The sequence below is a fragment of the Eupeodes corollae genome, chromosome 2 (genome assembly GCF_945859685.1).
Source record: "Eupeodes corollae chromosome 2, idEupCoro1.1, whole genome shotgun sequence".
NCBI lineage: Eukaryota > Metazoa > Arthropoda > Insecta > Diptera > Syrphidae > Eupeodes > Eupeodes corollae.
This window is the reverse complement of record NC_079148.1, coordinates 79,883,046-79,903,724: the sequence shown is the minus strand read 5'-3', so window position 1 is coordinate 79,903,724 and position 20,679 is coordinate 79,883,046. Positions and strand designations below refer to the sequence as shown.

General features: G+C 32.0%; 2 protein-coding genes across 2 annotated transcripts; one reads left to right on the top strand and one right to left on the bottom strand.

Annotated features, from left to right (window-relative positions):
* Positions 1 to 1,505: 1,505 nt before the first annotated feature.
* Positions 1,506 to 9,454, top strand: LOC129945772 (RNA-binding protein cabeza). Its single transcript, XM_056055692.1, has 7 exons — positions 1,506 to 1,663; positions 1,729 to 1,869; positions 1,950 to 2,019; positions 5,213 to 5,247; positions 8,263 to 8,417; positions 8,484 to 8,986; positions 9,048 to 9,454. Exons 1-7 carry the CDS (start codon positions 1,657 to 1,659, stop codon positions 9,316 to 9,318), a joined length of 1,182 nt encoding a protein of 393 aa, XP_055911667.1. The 5' UTR covers positions 1,506 to 1,656; the 3' UTR covers positions 9,319 to 9,454.
* Positions 9,455 to 12,201: 2,747 nt separating this feature from the next.
* On the bottom strand, positions 12,202 to 15,974 carry LOC129947179 (E3 ubiquitin-protein ligase RNF185-like). Its single transcript, XM_056057627.1, has 4 exons — positions 15,817 to 15,974; positions 14,950 to 15,426; positions 12,545 to 12,711; positions 12,202 to 12,489 (listed from the first exon to the last, which is right to left on the bottom strand). The coding sequence occupies exons 2-4, from the start codon at positions 15,384 to 15,386 to the stop codon at positions 12,392 to 12,394; spliced, it is 702 nt and encodes a 233-aa protein (XP_055913602.1). The 5' UTR covers positions 15,387 to 15,426; positions 15,817 to 15,974; the 3' UTR covers positions 12,202 to 12,391.
* Positions 15,975 to 20,679: the final 4,705 nt, after the last annotated feature.

Sequence of the window (20,679 nt, the reverse complement as noted above, 5' to 3'; positions counted from 1 at the left end):
TTACAAAGTATAACAGTTTCTGTTATTCCATTTGAATATGACATCTTTGTATATGAATTCTATAGTGTGTAACTTTTTTATATAAAAGTTAAGCAACAAAACTGGGTGCCACCCCATAAAAACTCACGATGATAATACTATAGGTTTAATATATAAAGATGACATTAGAGTGCCCTTTCCAAATTATTGACGTCCAACGATTGTAAAAAATATTTTGACATGGTGTTATTATTTGTTTAGTTTTCTCGATGATAGTTTATTTTAGGTCCTGCCAATAATAATTAAAAAATTAAAATTAAAGCGCAATAAAATATTTAACTGTACTCTAAATATTTGACCATACCAATAATTATTTCAATAGTCAGGTTAAGGGCTAACGCCACGTTTAATTTTATTGTTGGGAAGATTTGTTTTGATTTTGGTATTATTCAATTATAAAAGTAAATGGAAAAGAATAGTCAGGTTAAGGGCTAACACCCCGTTTAGTTTTATTGTTGGGAAGATTTGTAAGTAATAGGAAGCAGCTAGACTACTTGCAAATATTTTTCGTATACACTTTTTGACTCCGTGGTTCAGCCACATCTTCCAAGATGTTTGTCTACAATAATTAAATCGTCATTTCAAAGCTTAATTTTTGTCAAATAAATATTTGTGTTTAGTGTTTCAGTTATTTTTCACTTCAATGGTCTCCTTTTGAAAGCGAATGTAAAGAAGTCTAATTAGTAAAAGTAGTGTAAATGTTGACAAATTAGCTTATTGATAAAATTGAATCCGACACTGTGCCTAAAATTGTGTTTAGCAATTGGTACATCTAACCATACACAATCGAGCAGTTCATTGGACATTTCGGACAAGCCATTTAGATTTTTGAGCTCCCAACGTTTCTGCGAGCGTAATTATGGCAAGGCTGTATATCTGAAAATCTAGTTCCGAAAAATAAATAAAACATTGGAAGACTAGATCAAATCGAGACACCAACGCAATAACAATAGTAACTCACCTTAAATCATTATTCACATGAGCACGACCAACGACTAACGAATGAACGAATATTCGTCCATTTTGACATTTTTTTCACATGAGAGTTTTTAATTCGTCGCGAATAAAGTTTGACTTTGATCACCGAAACCAAAACAAGAATGAGTTTTGTAGGTTAAGTACGCGCGATTATTTTATTCGTTGCGAGTGTGGATAATGTGGAACGCGAATAAAGTTTGACAGTTCGTATCTACTTCAATTTTTTTCGCGACGAATAAATTTGTTTTCTTAAATTTATTAATAAATGTTATTGAAAAGTATAAGTATGCATCATAAATCAAATAGAAATAGTTAAGAATTTGTGTTGAAATATGTCTTCAAACGTATATGAACTCACATTTTGTAAGTCATTCGTCGTTCGTTGGTCGAGCTCATGTGAATGCTGCTTAAGATACCATCTGTCATCAAAAAACATATCAAAGAAAATGGCGGTTAATCATAATCAGCAATTCAGCATTTGCTTGCATCGCTTTTGTTTTCGCCATTTTAGCTCACTTCTTTTCCAAAATTGTGCGGCGTTGGACGCGTGTTGTAAAGATTAAAGAGCAGAAAATTGCGAATTTTCTTAGAGTTTTTCTCTAATTTGTGTTCAATTAAATCAAAAAAACTAAATACGTGATGGATCGTAAGTGAAAAATTGTGTTTTTAATGTTCGAAATATTCGATAAGTAATTATTTATTAATTTGCAGGAGGAAATTATGGCGGAGGCGGCGGTGGCGGTGGAGGTTATAACAATTTTTCTGTTCCTCCGCCAAACTTTCAACAACCACCGAAAAATGGTGGTGGCTACAATGAACCGCCGCCATCGTTCAATAAACCAAGTCAAGGAGGTAATTAAAAATTACATTGTATAAAAAATACATGTTCTTTTTTAAAACAACTTTTTTCTTGAACATTTTGGTTGAATCAGGAGGAGGAGGCCGTGGTGGCGGTGGTAGTTGGAACGACCGAAGCGGAGGTGGTGGCGGCGGCGGCTACGGGTATGTACATACATGTTTTCTATCCTTGGTTTCTTATTTTTCCCATAAAAAAATATTACAAGTCACAAGCTAAGACCATTTTAAAAGTGTATTCTGAGAAGAGAAAACTACGAAAAAGTTAAAATTTAGTTTATTTGTAAACACGAATTAAAAAAATTACTCTGTAAATGGTTAGTTAAATTTTTGCTTTTCAACTTCTTGGTAAATAAAAGTAGAATTTGCATTTATATATTTCATGAACACAACTAGGTATGTGTAGTGTTAAGTTTTATGTCAAAATATATCTTTAGCTAAGTAAATATTATTCAATATCAAATTAAATTAATATACAAAATAGGTTGCATCCAAAGGAAAGTATGTCGGTTTTTATCCGGGGAGATAAATATTTTTAAAAAATGTAATTTTATGTCTATGTATTGTTATAAATCTGGTAACGCGATGATTCTAAATAATAGACATTTTATAAACAAATATACTATACGTCGGTTTAAAACTATATAAACTCACTAGCGAAATACAACTTAACACATTGGCTAACTCTACCACAAATTATTTATCAGATAAACATGAAGTTATCTGCGCTTAACTTTATACTCTGTTTGCTCGGTCACTTCACTCCAAACTACTTCTAATTGAAAGAGCAAGTACAAGCGGAGTGCGATATGTATGAACTAACAAATAAACATTGCTCTTTTTCGACAGTTCAGTTCCTTGCTCTAAGCTTAAAGAAAAGCGTCTATTGTACCCGTTCATTTGTACATTTTATCATTATAGACCCAACTACGTATTTTTACTAGGTGTACATTTGTTAAACATTTTATTTCCCACCTCGATTAATTTAAATTAATAGAAAAAAAGTAAAAATACACCAGTTTAGTTGCTTTTAATTCCAAATGTTTTATTTTCAATAATAATAGAATCCACACCATGCTTTTTTGAAGCATCAGGGGTTTTTCTTTGGAAATCTAAGTCTGTCATGCTCAAATTTAAATAACATCCCAAATATATACCCTTTGGCCTTTAACCTAAACGCACCGCATTCCATACTAGGGTTGTTGGCATTGAGAGTTATATACCACTGTTATCAGTTATTAAGGATTCGAGATTTCAATCCAGGTATATCAATTTAAATGGAATTGAAATGACAATCTGGCTCAGCTATAAGTTCTCAAAAGTAAATTCGTCATTTTGTCGATTCATTGTACACAAACAAAAACATATTTTCGATACGATACTATTCAGGTATCCACGGAGCTGATTTCTGATTCAATTTTCCATCTATACGAGGTAATAGTAACACAATTTTCGAATTTGGGGTGGTAAATCAGCGTTCCATTAGGAGTTTTTCTAAATTTCTTGTTGAAATCGTCAATTAAAGCAGCTTCTCAGCCACATCAAGTGATATTTGATAGATATGAAAAAATTGAACTGGTATTATGACCATCAACTAGACATTTGGTGATCGACTATGAATGGTATTATTATTGTGAATAATTTTTTTGATACGAAACACATCAATTTTATTTATAAAGTTAAAAGGGATAATGAATTTGATAGAATTGGGTTTTCAAGAGCGTTATAATAAAGTTTATGTTAATCATTAAATCAAACTCTGCCGAGCATTATTGTATTGTTGAAACCCAATGGATTTGGAAGAGCACATGTAATTATTTCCTTTTTTTTTTTTTAATTTTTACTTTGATTTTGATCCTTAGATTTATTCAGGAGGGTCATTCCGTAAAACGAGTATCGTCAAACGATAGCGTTTTGACTCGCACTTCACGTAAGACAATAATCGTCAAATAATTGAGTTTTGAAAATTAAAACTCAGAAAACAAAAATAAAATGATAAAATGGAGACAATTAAGAGACCTCTATCTCTTACAACCTATATATAAGCATTTTTGTTTTTTCTTTCTCATTTGTTGTAAAATAATCTAAACTATCATACTTTTGTTCAAAGTTTTTTAAAAGAGGCCTTTTATAATGTCAATGATATCAGACATAAATAACTTAGATGTTGAAATTATAGTAGAAAAAACAGTAACAATTAAACACCACCAAATAAGTTGGTAAGTTTGGTAAAAAGCAATTTGTTGCAAATTTTCACAACCCTATAGACAAAAACCAAGTTTAATATCATTTTAAAGTTATCGAACAAGCATTATCTTTCGTTGAGTTCATTTTGACATTTAAGTTATCTTATACTCAAAACGATAGACGAGATGCTAGTGACAGAGTTACGTGAAGCAAATATTGACGATATCGTTAATGATAATCGTTTTGAAAATTACGGAATGACTCCCCAGATTTCGTTTCCAACAAGAATGACCTCTACGAGTTTAGGAAAAGAATTGTTGTTGAAAATTAATTAAATTATAACTGGGAGACTTAAGCTTGCACATGGAATTGGAACTCGGAGCGTGTGGGATACTCCCAAAAGTTCTTTCGATGTTCAATATATTAAATCAGAGAGTTGTCTTCTCAAAAAACTTATGCACTGGGGTTCTGGAATGTATAATTTTATTTCAGATGTGGTATACTATTGTCATCAAAATATTTATTTTAATAAAATAGTTTAACAAATCAACACCAACGTTGATATTCTAAACTAACAATGTAGATTTTAAGAAAAGTATTAAAGTTTATTAATGAATGCAGATTACTATGGTTAAAATTAATCTTTAAGATAATTTTTGTTTTAATTCCAACAAATGCAATTTATTAACCAGAATAAGTTATATTTAGAAAATGTTTTCCTGAAGGGATATTAATATATATAAAAAAAAACTTTAAAAAGTAATTAACTTAACAAATTACAATACTGCAAACAAAAGGCAAGTGAAGTTGAGAAGCAAAAATTATTCATGTGGTAAATTAAATTAAAAATCAAACTGCTGGTACAAAAGGAATTTTAAATGTGTATTTGGTTATTTGGTAAAGCAATAGTTTAAAAGAAATAATAGAAGAAAAGCAATGGTAAACTATGAAGTTATTTTTTAAAAGGTTTATTAACGTATGTATATTTTGTTTTGTTAAAAAAAGGTATTTTATTTAAACAAAGAGTAAAGTTCTTTAAGGTTTATAATAATTCCTCTCCCCATCTACACTACATCAACAACTTTCTACGGTACTTGCTTGTGTATACAAAAATCTTTTATGCATTTAAATGAGTATTCAATGTATATTCTAGAGCTGGAGGCGGCAACAAGGACGGCTACAATAAAGGTAAAATATACAAGCGATTCGCTTCAGAGTAAAGTATAGTTTTAATATCTTTTCGAATATAATATTAAATAAATAAATTATAATCCTTTATAAGTAATTTTTTTTTTTGTAAATCGTGAAGAATTTAATATTGGCATATTTTAGGCAAAACAAAAATGGAAAATACAATCAAAATATTTCCCACTTTTTGATGTAAATCACTAACGTCTTCGTTTTATGACAAATAATACTTAAAGTAATTTTAATGAAATATTCTTTCATAGAAATAAAATGGTTGGGCCGTATTTTGTTTGGAGTAGAATGTTATATTGCGATAATTTAAGTTTTTTCCACCATTAAAAGCTCTTTCAAATTAATGAGATGTGTACGTTCGTCGACGACAACGTATTCTCTGTTAATATTATTCATATGGTAATGTCGATAAATGAGAACGTCCATGTTGAACCTTGTGTAACAGTATGTTTCGTGTTGTTTGGAAGAGTCTTACGGTGGGTTCACATAGGCAAGTACTGTTAAGCTGGCTGTTCTATACTGTACACTTGCTTCTTTACCATATTCTATACTTTATATAAAAAAAACACTAATAGATGATTCATTACGACATTTAATTACGATTAATAATCGAATATACGTGCTTAAAAATAAACTGGTGTTGATATGGCTTTAGTTTTTAGCTTTTCCGAATATCTTCGGCACTAAATCGTGTCAACATTTTATTATTATATAATATATTTTATAAATATATTATATTTTATTATAAGTTATTATTAAATAAATCCACATAAAAAAAATACAATGGTCGACAAATGAACGTTTTTTTGTTTCTATTGTACAGACAAGGTAATACTTTTATTGAAGGATTAAGATTGTTTTTTAAAGCTAAGTTAAAACACAACATAACTATTAATCCTTTGTTTTCTATTGGGTTCTCTGTATAACCAGAAACTTAGTACTTTCATCACAAAAAACAAATCCATTTGTGCGAAATGTAATTGACATCTTCTGGAAATGTAATTGACATCTTCTGGAACAAAGGGTTACAAATAAATTGTATAATGATTTTGCAAAGTACGAATTTGTATCTTCTAGAAACAGTTTAAATCGTGTCTGTATCTCATTTATTTTTCGCGATTTCTCATTAATTATTAAATTAGTAGGGGTCTTCATTTGACTCTATCGACGGAAGCTTTGTGTAACCTTAAATTTAATTCCTTTCTGTTTTTGAATAATTCGTTTAGAGTTAAAACTGATCCCGAATCAGATTTCGTTTAAGGGTTGTTTAAAGGTTTGTGAATGGCTGGTAAGGTATAAGATACTGTTAAGTCTTAACGGAATATTGGAGTAAGGGATTGTAGATTTGGAAAATCATGAATTACATAGTCTCAATTAATCTGAAAAATTTTACGTGATAGAATTGATGTTGAAATGGAATTTGAACTAGAGCCATCAACAATTTTGGAAAAAAAAAATAGGCGGATTGCCACTAACCTACATAACCTCGTTGACCAGTGTATTTTGATTGTAGCTAAAATTACTAATTTTCTTTATATTTAAGGCACCTAAATTTAACTGTAGTCGTAAGAAATTGGAATGGTTTGCAATTCCACAAAGATATTTAGTCCACGGGCACTCTTAAACATTTACTAAAAGCCAATATGGTAAATAAAATGACTTTAAAATTATTTTGCAAGATAAAACCATCTTAAAAATGTGACAATTGTCAAGGCAATCATCGAGTAAATGAACCAAACTAGCCGCTCGGTCGACTTATGAAATTGTGGCCCAAGTTTTGTTTGTGCTGATAAATGGTTCTTCTTGAATAAAAAGTGTGTTAGTGTAAACGAAACGTTTTAGTTTTGTTTAGTTTACGGTGGCACAGCAAATTAAATGTAAACAACTGTTTAGGTTTGATATTTTTTTAAGTTTAATATTTCAACCAAGTTTATACTTCAAAAAGAATCGAAACTCTATAATCTACATAAATTAACTTTGTATTCAGTTTCCAAGCAAATTTTGTCTTCAAAATGAAAATTTAGTTTCTTTTGGAAGATAAACTAGATTTTCTTTATTTTTTTTATACTGACAAAGATAAAATGATAAAATTACAGGAAAACGATATAATTGAGAATAAAAACGAACATTTAATTTCGTCTTTTCAATCGCTCTTTAAAAGAAAAAATCGAAGTCGAGTACAAAATTATTTGTATCTGTCGTGTTGGGTTCCAGAATTTAGTAAACTACCTTCGTCTTTATGTATGTAGAAAACTTATTAAATATTATTCCATGTTAATAAATAGATGCAATTTACCTGCTAGTCTGAGCACTATTTGGATCTACTGGCAAGAATTTTATATATTTTTTAAACCAATCATTAACAATATTTAATACATATTACCAAAAGAAGGTTTGGTGTGATTTGGAATAGAAAAATACAATTAATTAAATGCTTAAATACGTAAACAAAATTGATAATGCATTGCATACATTATATACCCCACAATTATTTGACTCTTCGTCGTAAATAACATACCGCATCTATTTATTAGTGTGTCAAGAGTACTTTTGTTTTGTTGTAAGTCCTTTTCTAGTGCAGGAAAATTTTAAGTATTAATTTTGGTAACAATTCTATCAAAATGGTATATTTTGGCGAAATGACGATGATTTCCCCCAAATGTTAAATATTACGATGTTTCTAATAAGACTCTTAAAAAAGGTTAACCGGTAAAAAATGAGTAAAGATTGAGTTTGTAATAGTACTGATACAAAATTGTTGCATGCAACTGCATCTTCTCGACGTTCAGCGGTAAAAATATAAATCATTACAGATTCAAACTATATGATTATATAAAACTGACCGTTCCTAAAACATACATCTTATATGTCAAACAAATTTTCTACGCATTTAACTTAGGGTGCGATTAATGTATTAAAGTTTAGGTACTTTAAGAAAAATAAGATTATTTTTTAAAGATATATAGTCAAATGTTGCAATATCTAACACATCTACAATTCTAGGAGGCGGCTATGGAGGTGGTGGTAGCAGCGGTGGTGGTGGTGGTGGTAGTGGTGATATGGTAACCCAAGAGGATACTATTTTTATATCCGGAATGGATCCTAGTGCCACTGAAATGGAGATTGAAACATTTTTTGGTGCAATCGGCATTATTAAGGTTAGTTAAATTTGTTTTTCTTTTAAAAGTGCAATTTTTGAAATATAAAATTTTAATTAAAAACAGAAAGATAAAAGGACAATGAAGCCAAAGATCTGGTTGTACAAACATAAGGAAACGGGAGAGTCGAAAGGTGAAGCAACTGTAACATATGACGACACAAACGCAGCTCAGTCGGCGATTTCATGGTTCGACGGACGCGACTTCAATGGATGTATTATTAAAGTTTCACTTGCACAAAGACAAAATAACTGGAGTAAATCTGGTGGTGGAGGTCGCGGTGGCGGCGGTTTTGGAGGTGGGCGCGGAGGACCTCGTGGTGGCGGAGGCGGTGGAGGAGGTGGATTTGGTGGTGATCGTGGTGGTCGAGGCTTTGATCGCGGTGGAAATGATTTCGGTGGTGACTCAGGACGAGGAGGAGGTGGTCGCGGAGGAGACCAAGGTGGTCGTATGGGCGGTCGGGGCGGAGGTGGTGGCGGTGGAGCCCCAGGAATGCCACAAAGAGATGGAGACTGGAAATGTTCGAGCTGTAGTAATACTAACTTTGCTTGGAGAAACGAGTGCAATAGGTAAAAAAACATTTAGACTTTAAGATGAATCTTTATTAAAAAAAAAACTTTGAAATTCAAGATGCAAGACACCTAAAGGAAACGAAGGTGGAGGTGGTGGATCTGACATGGGAAGCGGCGGTGGTGGAGGTGGTTACGGTGGAGACCGTGGTTATCAAAGCAGAGGAGGAGATAGGAACGGCGGCGGTGGTGGAGGCGGTGGTGGATTTAACCGCTTCAGTGGTGGCTCCGGAGGTGGCGGTGGTGGCATGAGAGGTAACAACCGCCGTGATGGAAACAGTGGAGGTGGACCCATGCGAAATGACGGAGGAAATAGGTCAAGACCCTATTAATCTATCGGACTTACAATTTTAATTTAAACAAAACAATAAAAAATACATTTAAATCAATTGCTTTTAAAATATTTTAATGTAATTTCGATGAGAAGTTAAACAATTATAAAAAATAAAATATTAATTATGTAGATAACGCTTTAGATTTTTTTTCTTACGAGAACGTTTGAGATTTTAAAGTGTAACATTTAGATAAAGAAACTTTGACGTCCAAATAGAACATCTCTTTATCTTCAAATTTGTACCTTTTGAATTATAATGGTTTTGTGAATAATTTCAAAATTGTTCGCTTTCAATCGAAGGATTTGATTTGCTATGAAGGCATAAAAGTATTAAGTGGCTTTACTGCCCAAGTACGTACAAAAATTGAATAATTTAGTTTGCTGTGAGAACAAATGGTGGCGTGTCTGCCAAGTATTATCATCTTGCATTTTTACGTGACATGTAAGAGCGTCTAGCAACGAACTTCACACGTTCACACGATTGTTGTCAATGACACTCAATTATGTATTTCTATTGATCGCTCCCCAGCTTTTAAGAATGTTAATATTTCTATGGGACCAATTTTTTTTTCTTATTAACTTCCCATAGGAAGTTATTGTAATGGGTCCGATTTGTCAAATGGTTTTTTTGACACTTCTCGACGTTTCAAGGTCCCTAGAGTCGAAATAAAAGATTTTTAAAAAGATGTCTGCGTGCGTTCACGACGTTTTTTTCGTCGTCCATAGCTCAAGTACCAGAAGAGATATCTATTTCAAATAATTTTTTTTATACAGATAATAAGGCAGAAAGGTCTCTCAAAGAAATTGCGTGGGTGGTTTTTTTACCATAGCAGTTTGAAAAAAAGGTGAACATTTTGATTAACCCTAAATATCTTAAAAACCAAGAACGCTAGAGACTTGAATTATATTTTATAAAATATACTGTAACGTGATATCAAAGAAGTATATTTTTTGAAAAAAAACCATTTAACGGTTTTTTTATAAATCAAAAAAAAAAAACTGAAAAAAAAATTGTCACCTCCAAAATTTTACGACTAAAATATGATTTCATCTCCAAAACAATTTTGTGCAACGAAGAATAATGTTTTTGACAACTGATAAAATTTTGAGAAAAATCGAATTGATATTTTTTTTTTTATAAAAAAACATTACTCAAAGTTCCTAAAAATTGAATATCGATTAAAATATCTTTTCAAAAACTTGAAATTAAGACTTCAAACTTATTTTATCTTATAAGAAATATTGTTTTCAACATTCTGAAAAATGTTGAGAAAAATCGTTTTTTTTACAAAAAAAAATGAATAAAAGTTGGTAAAAATTAACTTTCGACTCAAATATCTTTTCAAAACTTAGAGATATTGGCTTTAATTTACTTTTATCTTTCAAAAAAATTGTTGTCAACATTCAGTAAAATTTTGAAAAAAATCCAATTGACATTTTTTTTTACAAAAAATGAAGAACCGAAAAAAAAATTAAAAAAAAGTTGGTAGAAAATGATTTTCCACTCAAAATCTTTTAAAAAATTTGAGATATAGCTTCTAACTAATTTTTACTTATAAGAAATATTGTTTTCAACATTAGGACAAATTTTGAGAAAAATCGAAGGGACAGTTTTTTTTTTCAGAAAATAAAAACCTAAAAAAATGTATAATAGTTGGTAAAAATTGATTTTCGACTTAAATATCTTTTCAAAAATTGTAGATATTGGCTTTAAACTACTTTTATCTTTCAAAAAAAAAAAACAAAATCGAAAAAAAAATTTACTCAAAGTTGGTAAAAATTGAATATTGATTCAAATATCTTTTCAAAAACTTGAAATTTAGGCTTCAAACATATTTTATCTTATAAGAAATATTGTTTTCAACATTCTGAAAAATGTTGAGAAAAATCGTTTTTTTACAAAAAAAAAAAAATGAATAAAAGTTGGTAAAAATTAACTTTCGACTTTATTGGCTTTAATTTACTTTTATCTTTCAAAAAAATTGTTGTCAACATTCAGTAAAATTTTGAAAAAAATCCAATTGACAGTTTTTGTACAAAAAATTTAAAACCTAAAAAAATTTAACAAAAGTTGGTAAAATTTACTTTTGACTCAAATAGCTTTTCAAAAATTAAAAATATTGGCTTCAAACTTATTTTATTTCACAGAAAATATTGTTTTCGATATTCGGTAATTTTAATACATATAATAATCCAACAGTCCATTTTTTCATAAAAAATAAAATCTACAAAAAATAGTACGCAAATTTGGTAAAAATTGATACGAGTACATATAGACAAACTTTTAAGCAAGACAAATCGACAGACGGGATGGGATGTTGTCAGTGTGGGTCGTTTCTTAGCCTCTTTTTAGTATTGTGACGAGATTACCTACACTTTCATAAATCCAAAGAGGTGTGTTCTTCCTCGATAGCAAAACCACTTATGCTTTTTTATATATCCAATTCAGGGTAATAAGAAAACAGAAATTATTCCGCCAATCCTCAAAAAAGGTGAATCTTCTCCCTCGGGCTATCTTTCGAACTGTTCAACATAAGTTCTGTTGGAAGGTTTTTAGTTTGTAAGTCTGAAACCCACATAAATGCCAGTGCTCCGTTTTGTATTCGACCCTCTGCGTCATTTTTATAAATGATACCCTGTCAGCTAATCCAATTAATTTTTCGCCGACGATAGCACTCAGCATGTTTGGTTCTATAAAATGTTTGAATGTAATGTACAAAACATTTGCCAACTGGCCTAAGCCACAAACAACATGAAGCATCCCATTAGTGGTATTGGTGGTTGCTTTTTATTTAAATCGCTGAATCAAAATGGATATGAATGTAACACCACTACTTTTCAATCAAAAATGAAAAGTATTAGTGAAAATAAGTTCCAATAATTATCTTTTGTTATTATTTATATTTGTTTAATGTACTTGGGATTGTTGCTCTCGATAGCTACTTGTTTTCCCATTTAAAACGTTTATTTATGTATAAGTTTATGTTTATAAAGAATTTATTATGATTACATATTATCTTTTGAATGCGAACTCTAATGTTTGACAACCGAAAATTGAAAACATAACCTCGCTAGGCAAATAAAAGCCATGCAATGCACAAAAATGCTAAATATAAAAATAATTTGGACAACTGCTGTTCGTCTTCGTACTGTGTGGTTCCACGATTTGCTGAAAACATACATATTTAATATTTAAAGTATTAACGTTATCAAAATCTATTTACCGGCCGGTCTTGGTTCACCAAAGTTAAATGAAGACGCAAAGTAGCCGAAAGGAAAAGCGCCAATGCCGAAAGACATATGAAAACCATCACCGAATCCAAATCCTTGAAAACCTTGCTGATGTTCAGGTTCAGTTCGCTGACCAGCTGGCCTGGGTGGGACCTTGTTTCTGGAATGAAGAAAATAATTTTCAAAATATTAAGTGAGTTATAAACATTAGTTTCAGTTTCTAACATTCATTATTGTTGGTATTACATGTTTTTTTTTTTAATTTGGAGAAAGCCTTCTCAAAATAAAAAAATGTAAGTAACCATAGCGCAAGGCTTTTAAGCTTGTTTTTATTCAAGTGAGAGCTAAATACATTTTTTTAGAGCAATATATTTTAATGCCTCGTACAAAAAAGAGCATCATATTCCCAAAATTATGGCAAAACACATAAAAACGGTAATTTATCGGGTGTTTTAATAAGGCGTTGGCAACTTTTTTTGTGTATAAAATGCAAAGCATTTGAGATATTTCAAAAACTTAAATATCAGCTTGAAGTTTCAATAATATACAATATTCGTCAAAGTAATATCGTCAAAACCATTGCTAAGATAGATAAAGTAACCTTTCTTGCTTATTGTTATAAAATAATTTAAACAATTATAGATTTGTTCAACGTTTTCGAATTTCAAAAGAAGACTTTTATACAAATTTGCAACTGATTTTATGTTACTGACCCATGTACAGTTGTGTTCATAAAAATAGCAGTGCTCTGTAAATAAAACATAAAGGCCTTCAATATCACCGTCATAATATATTTCATTAAACTTCTAATAACAAACTAAAATATTTGTTCATAATAACAAAAAATAAAAATTATCGATTTTTTACTGTTAGCTTTGTCACAGTAAAAACCGTTTTCAAATATATGGCTGTTCATAAAAATAGCAGTGCATGACAAAGTCCTAGGTTTATTATGTAAGAAGTAAGAAAAACTTCAATAAGTTATATGAAAGAATACATATAATGTTAGCTTACAATTAGTTCTTTGTTGCATAACCATTGTTTTTTATGATGCTTCGCATTTACGTGGCACCGAGTCCACTAAAACCTGACACCTCTCGACTGGTATTCCGTTCCACGAATCATGCACTGCTTCCCACAATTTTTTCGAATTCTAGGGTTTTGCTTTATGAACTGCGTTCTTAACAACCACCCACAAATCTGCGATGGGGTTAAGGTCGGGGAATTGAGCGGGCCACTCCATAACGGATAACTTCTTCTGCGCAAACAACGGTTTTGCCCTTTTTTGACGTATGCTTTGGGTCATAGTCTTGTTGGTATACCCAAACCAACGGCATTTCCTCTTCAGCAAAGGATAACATGACCTCCTCGAGAATTTTTACATACTCGGTTGCATCCCCTATACCCCCCATGGGATAAATAGGCCCCACCACGTAATATGAAAAGCAAGCCCATATCATAATTTTTCCTCCACCATGCTTTACTGTTTTTATAGTGTACCGTGGATAGTATGCCGTATTTTAGAATGTCTTGAATATTTTCGTAGGTTTTTCCCTCGAAACGCTGTTTTCTAATAAGTTTTCGAATTTCTTCGGTGCATTGTCTTGCTCATCCCATTTTTTACTATTGAGCTTATATGTATTAATTTTTTATATGCTAGTATGTTACAAATACTTAAAACTTTAAATATTAAAACATTTACTTAACGAAAAAAATAAAAAAAAAGTTTTTTTAACACTTTTTAATTATAAAATCAAAACCACTGCTATTTTTATGAACTTACTAATGTGTGTTCACCGGGAAAAGTAGAGTATAACTTTAAGCTTAAAGTCCCTAATATGAAAACGGAAGACCGTTAGATCAAATAACATAATATTTTTTTGTATACGAATTTCCGTTATTTAAATAATTGACAACCTAATAAAATGTGACTAGCACTGCTATTTTTATGAACACAACTGTATGTAAATCTTAATTAGATTTAATATTTTACAATAATTTATAAATGGTACATAAATATCGTCGTAAAATAAAACACAAACTTTTGTTAACAGCTAATTTCTTGCAAATTTTTTTAAAAGTTGTCAATTGCTATAGGAAAACAATCTATATGATTCTAATATCCGATATAAATATGTCATTACTCTACATTACTTTTCTAACAAGACTTAATAGCAGAACTCGTTTATTAAACATGCTATCGCTCTTCCTACAATGTTTGGGAGTATGCAAATACTAAAATCTTAACGCTAGTTGAAATAGGCCAGAAGGTAGTTAAGTTGAATGGGTTTTCACCTCATTTTATTAATATTTCTACTTTCTGTATTGTGATTTAGGATCTTTATCGCTTTTCTTTTATTGAAAAAAATTCGTAATGATACAAACTAAATAATGATACCTTGGGTCTTCCTGCTTTGTGCTGCCACGGCCATACAATGGAATAACTTTTTCCTTGCTTATAGCAGCTTTGCAAACTGGACATAGTTTACGTGTAGGACGTGTCTCCAGCCATTGATGCAAACATGGCCAGCAAAATAAATGCCCACACATACTGACTACGGCATCCTTTGCCGTGTCCAAGCAAATATTACACTCAAACATAGAGTCATCGCGTTTCTCTTCGCTCTTATCGCTTGCAGAATCTTTAGCTGATGCGGATGCCCCATCGGCCGATGAGGTGGCCTCTTTTTCGTTTCCAATCAGTGTTCTAAATCCAATTGGTATTGCTTGTGATTGTGAGCCAAACGAACTTGATGACGATGATGGCGAAGATGCAGGTGTGTATTCTGTGTTAGGCACTTCTGGTGCCGATGGTATTGGGAAGCCAGTAGACATTTAGCTTCTTTTTTCTAAAATTTATTAATCGCACAATGACCTTGAATGACAAAAAAATCAAAAACAACGAGTCATAAGACAAAACTTTTTTATTTTGGGATGAAAACATTCATTATTTTTAAGCCAATTGTTAACACGAAATGAAAATGTTGATTTATACTATTTTTTACTTCAACTTTCGATGTTTTGACATAAAACCTGTTATTTATAATATTTTCTGAAGCTCTAAAAACTACAAATTGAAAAAAAACTTAGAGGTTTCCAAAAAGTTATGTAGGTAAAGTAGGAATATGTATATAATGTACATAGATATTTTATTAACATTACAAAACATCAATTTTCTTTTCTTTTTTTTGTTCACGTTTTAAAAATTAGAATTGCCATAAAATATTATAGGTATTAGGTATATTATATTTTTTTATTAAATTACTTAATTTTTGTCTGATGTGGTAAAAAATTACGCTGCACTGGAATTAAAATTAATTTTACAAGAGCAATTTGTACGTGTTCTTTCTATGTACTTTGTTCCTTTTTTTTCTTGTTTACCAACCCTTCTCTTACTTTACCAGGTTACACATTTGCATTTGTTCTATTGCTTTAATAAAGCCCTAGATGGGCAAACTGCACACGCAATATTGATTGAGTATTAAGTTACATTAGCCGATTTATGTTAAGATTTCTTACATCTGCATATGAAAAGTTGTAATAAACACACTTAAATCAAATTATAAAACCACTCGCTGTGCAGAAGTTTTTGCTTAAAATGTATTTTTCTATTTTCAGGGTGGAAAATCATTTTCCTGATTTGTTATATCCAAAAGTGAAACAAATCGTCCCACTGATTTCTGTTTCAATTTCACACATTTAAAATGACAGATTTCTGTCAGAGAAAAATGTTCCGTCTAAATAATTAAATTATCTTCAATGACAGCTTTGCATATAAATTCTATAGTACAACCATTAAGCAATTTTTGGTATCGTTTGCCGTAGCCTTAAGGTGCCGTTGAAAGTTTTATCTATAAAGTTAAGTAAAACAAAATTGAATAGCTAGGTTCAACCCGTAAAATTCCAAATTCCTCGCAAGAGTAATATAGGTAGTTTACCCTGTCAAAAAATTACAATGAAAACTAATGATAGCTATAACTGACCCCTATACCTTGACTATATTACAGACCCTTGTATTCTTAAAACTCCATAGACTTCCTGTTAACTCTTTGATAACGGCAACTGAGATTATTTGACAACGATTGATATATGTTTATTTTTTTTGCATTTGATCAATCAATCTCAGACAGATAGGGTATCCGGATACCTTTTTGTAAGTGTTTAACGTGTAAAATAACAGCTGGTCAAAAACATCTGAGATGTCAAAAAAGGAATCCAAATGTATCAAAGAGTTTCTGGGGTATGTAGGTATGTTACAAAACAGCTGATTCAACACATGGTTGAATTTCAAGAAACTTAAATATGTATTTTTGTTGATGAACAAAAAGATACAAAATGTTTGTTGAAGTTGTATTGTAGGATAGTTTTCTGTTGAACGTGAATTATTAATCGTTTAGAATTCCAATTGAGCTAAGAGGAAATTTAACATAGATTACAGATTAGGGTTATCTCTTATTTATTAAATAGTTACGCACCTATCAATTCACTATCGTCCTGCTTTTTGTGAACAGCTGAAAGTTGTTTTTATTTTTTGACAGCTATCTCAATACAGCAGTACCCGTGTAGTGTAGTACCCGTTGCATGATGGTTAGTGCGTTGGTCTGTCATGCAAGGGGTAGTGGGTTCAATACCTGACTGTCACTTTAATTTTAAAAAAAAAATTATTTTCGCGGGTGCTGCCCCTTGCGAGGAATTGACAAATCCTTTAAGAGTAATTCTTGTCATGTAAAAGTGCTTTCTCAAATTAGCCGTTCGGATTCGGGCTATAATTGTAGATCCCTTCCATTCCTGACAACAGTACTCGCACACAGGAATGGTTGAGAGTTGTTAGTCACTAGGCACTAGTTCACAACGGACTGTTGCGCCACCCAATTTAATTTAATTTAATCTCAATACAGCTATCCAACTCGTTCAACAAAAAGCTGAAATAGGGTAGCCTCTCGGTGCCGCCCGTTATAGTATCAATTTATATAACTGGTGACAAATGTCACTCGGTTTTCCAGTTCATAACTTCTTCCTGAACAAGGTTTTGCGAATCGTGCAAATTAATGGATCGGGTCCCGTGACACATTAATTTATAACGTTATTGCTGAGACCTCAGCATGGTCCCATACTGCAAAAAGTGGTTAAAATTTGGGCCTCTCGGCTCAATTTTAGTCGAACCAGACACTTCTCCGAAACCATTTTTAAAATATAATAGCAAAAGATTTGTCTTTTAACCGTCAGCTTGAAGCAAATAAGACCGTGGTCATAGTAAGCAAGAGTTGGAGTTTTTGTTAAACTGTCTTTAATCTGCAAAAACGCTTTTTCTTGAATTTTTCGAGCGATCTTGGACGAACTTTGCTACAAATCTTTTTCAAGTGCTGCATCATGTTCATTTCTGTCTTTTCCAAAAATGAATACATCGTCCACGTGAGAGATACAATTACTAATTCCATCTAGAACTTTATAGAATTTTGAAAAAGAAAAAAAAAATAGTCAGGGGCACAAGAAATACCAAAAGGTAATCTTTTAAAAATAAATCGTCCGAATGGACACATAATACAAGTGAGGAACTGACTTTCATGACTGAGTTTAATCTGACAAAATCCTTTATTCGCATCAATTTTTGAAAAAAATTGCTTCTTTTATCTAAGCTAGTGATAGGTCTATTTTTGGCATTGGAAAGTAAGGCCTTATCACAGCTTTATTTAGTTGAGTGTAGTCAACACAAAGTCTTATTTCACTATTTGGCTTTGGAACTATAAGAAAATTGAAAAATTAAAAGCAGAGATGGCAGAAATGCGATTTTTTTTTATTTACTACATTTTTTACGTCTGCTACATAAATGAGGTAGTTAAATGTAGTTAACGTAGTTAAATGTAGCAGACGTAGCGGTAGACGTCAAAACGTAGCTTGAAATGTCCATTCAACCACCAAATTGACAAATTGCATCGAAAATATAACTGTGAAAGTGTAAAAAACGAACACTCGGAAATTCGGAATATGGCTTAACCAAGATATCATATACACTATGCTCTTAAAATGAACGACAAAAATAAAACCGATGATTATTAAATTTGCAATTTTCTTTCATAAAACTTCGAATTCCTTGATTTAATTCATTTACGCAACATATTTGGTTCTTATGTATAGTTCAGTGTTTTTCAATCGTTAGTCGTTACTTATTCACTCGTTTTTTTTGAAATTTAACGTTTTTTTGTGAAGGTAGCACACGTAACAAATTTAGGGTAGGAAATGAAACAAATCAAACGTGTAGTTTATTCAATTAACTACACGTAGTTTACCGAGAAGATTACCTGACGTAATCTACTCTGCCATCTCTAATTAAAACACGTTGTTAACTCGATGAGTGACACAGATAGAGAGAGATTTATTATAAGTAGAAAAGTAAGTATTTACATATATAAAGATTTTGACATATAACCAAAGGGTTACATTTACATTAAACTTGATAGGGTAAACCAACACTCCTCCGTAACCTGCACCAAGAAATAGCTCCACCTTGAGCTATAAAAACGAATCCGGTTGTGGATTTGCGGTCGTCAATATTTGATGCCTAGTCCGCATCGGTGTCATCGTGTCCACCTTTATTGAATTGCAGCTTCAATGATGATGTTCCTCGCAGGTATCGTAATAGATGCTTCACAGCAAGCCAAAGACGGGGTCCAGGTTTCGAATTGAATCGGCTGAGACAGTTGACGGCAAAACATATGTCAGGGCGTTTATATTGAGAAAGGTACATTAAACAGCCGATGACTTCTTGGTATGGGACGCTCTTCATTTCTTCAGCTTCTACAGAATTATTTGGACCATAAGTTGGATTCTAAGAACAGTTTTTCACTTGAGTTCATTGGAGTTTTTACTGGATTGGTATTTTTCATATTGAACTTCTCAAGAATCTTGTCAATGTGTTGCTCCTGGTCCAGTGCAATCGATTCTTGGCTGTAGGTTATGCTCGTTCCCAACACTTGCTTTGCTGAACCCAGTTCCTTCATTTGAAACCATCTATGTAATTCATCTTTAATCACTTTTAATTGTTTCTCGTTGTTTGTAAAAAACAAGAGATCGTCAACATACACTGCAACGAAGAGTATTATATGTATGTTCGTTTGTTGAATGGTATACGCAATGGTCATATTTAGATCTCTGTAATCCTAATGATTAGAGTACAGTGTCTAATTTTTGATTCCAGTTTTGCTGGACTGTTTAAGGCCATAAAGAGCCTTGTTTAAACGACAAACCATTGAAGGGTTATTTTTGTCTTTGTAGAATTTGGGTTGTTCCATGTAAATTTCTTCTGCGAGTTGTCCTTGCGAAAAGGCTGTGATGGCGTCCATTTGTGAGATGTTTAATCCGAACTCAGCAGCCAGAGCAAAAAGGTAACGCAGCGAACTGTGACGAACGACAGGGGAATACGTTTAGTCGTAATCTACCCCCTTTCGCTGTGGGTAGCCTTTAATCACTAGTCTCGCCTTATAGCGATCAATTTGTCCGGTGACATCGAGCTTAGTGTAAAAAACCTATTTGCACTTTATTGCTGCTCGGTTCCTTGGCAATTCTTCCAGCGTCTAGGTGTTGTTTCCAATTAACGACTGCATATCCTCCTCCATAGCTAGTCTCCACAAATGTGCATCTCGTCGAAGCATTGTTTCTTTAGCATTTTCTGGATTATTATGTCTAAAATCAGGAGCAGTAAATTGAACTTTTTTAAGATTTTCATTTTCAGGGTACATGCCTTGTAATGTGCGCCTCACATCGCTGGACTTAGACACATTCTGGTTCGCAACCAAGTTTGGTCGATTCTGGTGCGAAGGAGACGCTGCAAGTGCTGAGAAACCATGAAGTGATTCCATTTCTTATAATGAACTTTGCTTCGTATGCTGTGTTGATATGTCAAACTCTGGATTTTCGCTATTTTGAGGGTCAGAAAATGAGGAGGAATAATCGTTTTCTAAAACAAAATCATGGTACTTGCCTGGTATTTTGCGCTCCCTATCGCCGCGCCTCAACACCTACTGCTGCAGTGGGTTAGAGTTAGAAATAGCTGCTTCGTCTGGAGAATCACTGGAATTGGCATCTTCAAAAATGCTTGTCATCCTCTTCGTTGATTTGGTATATAACAGGT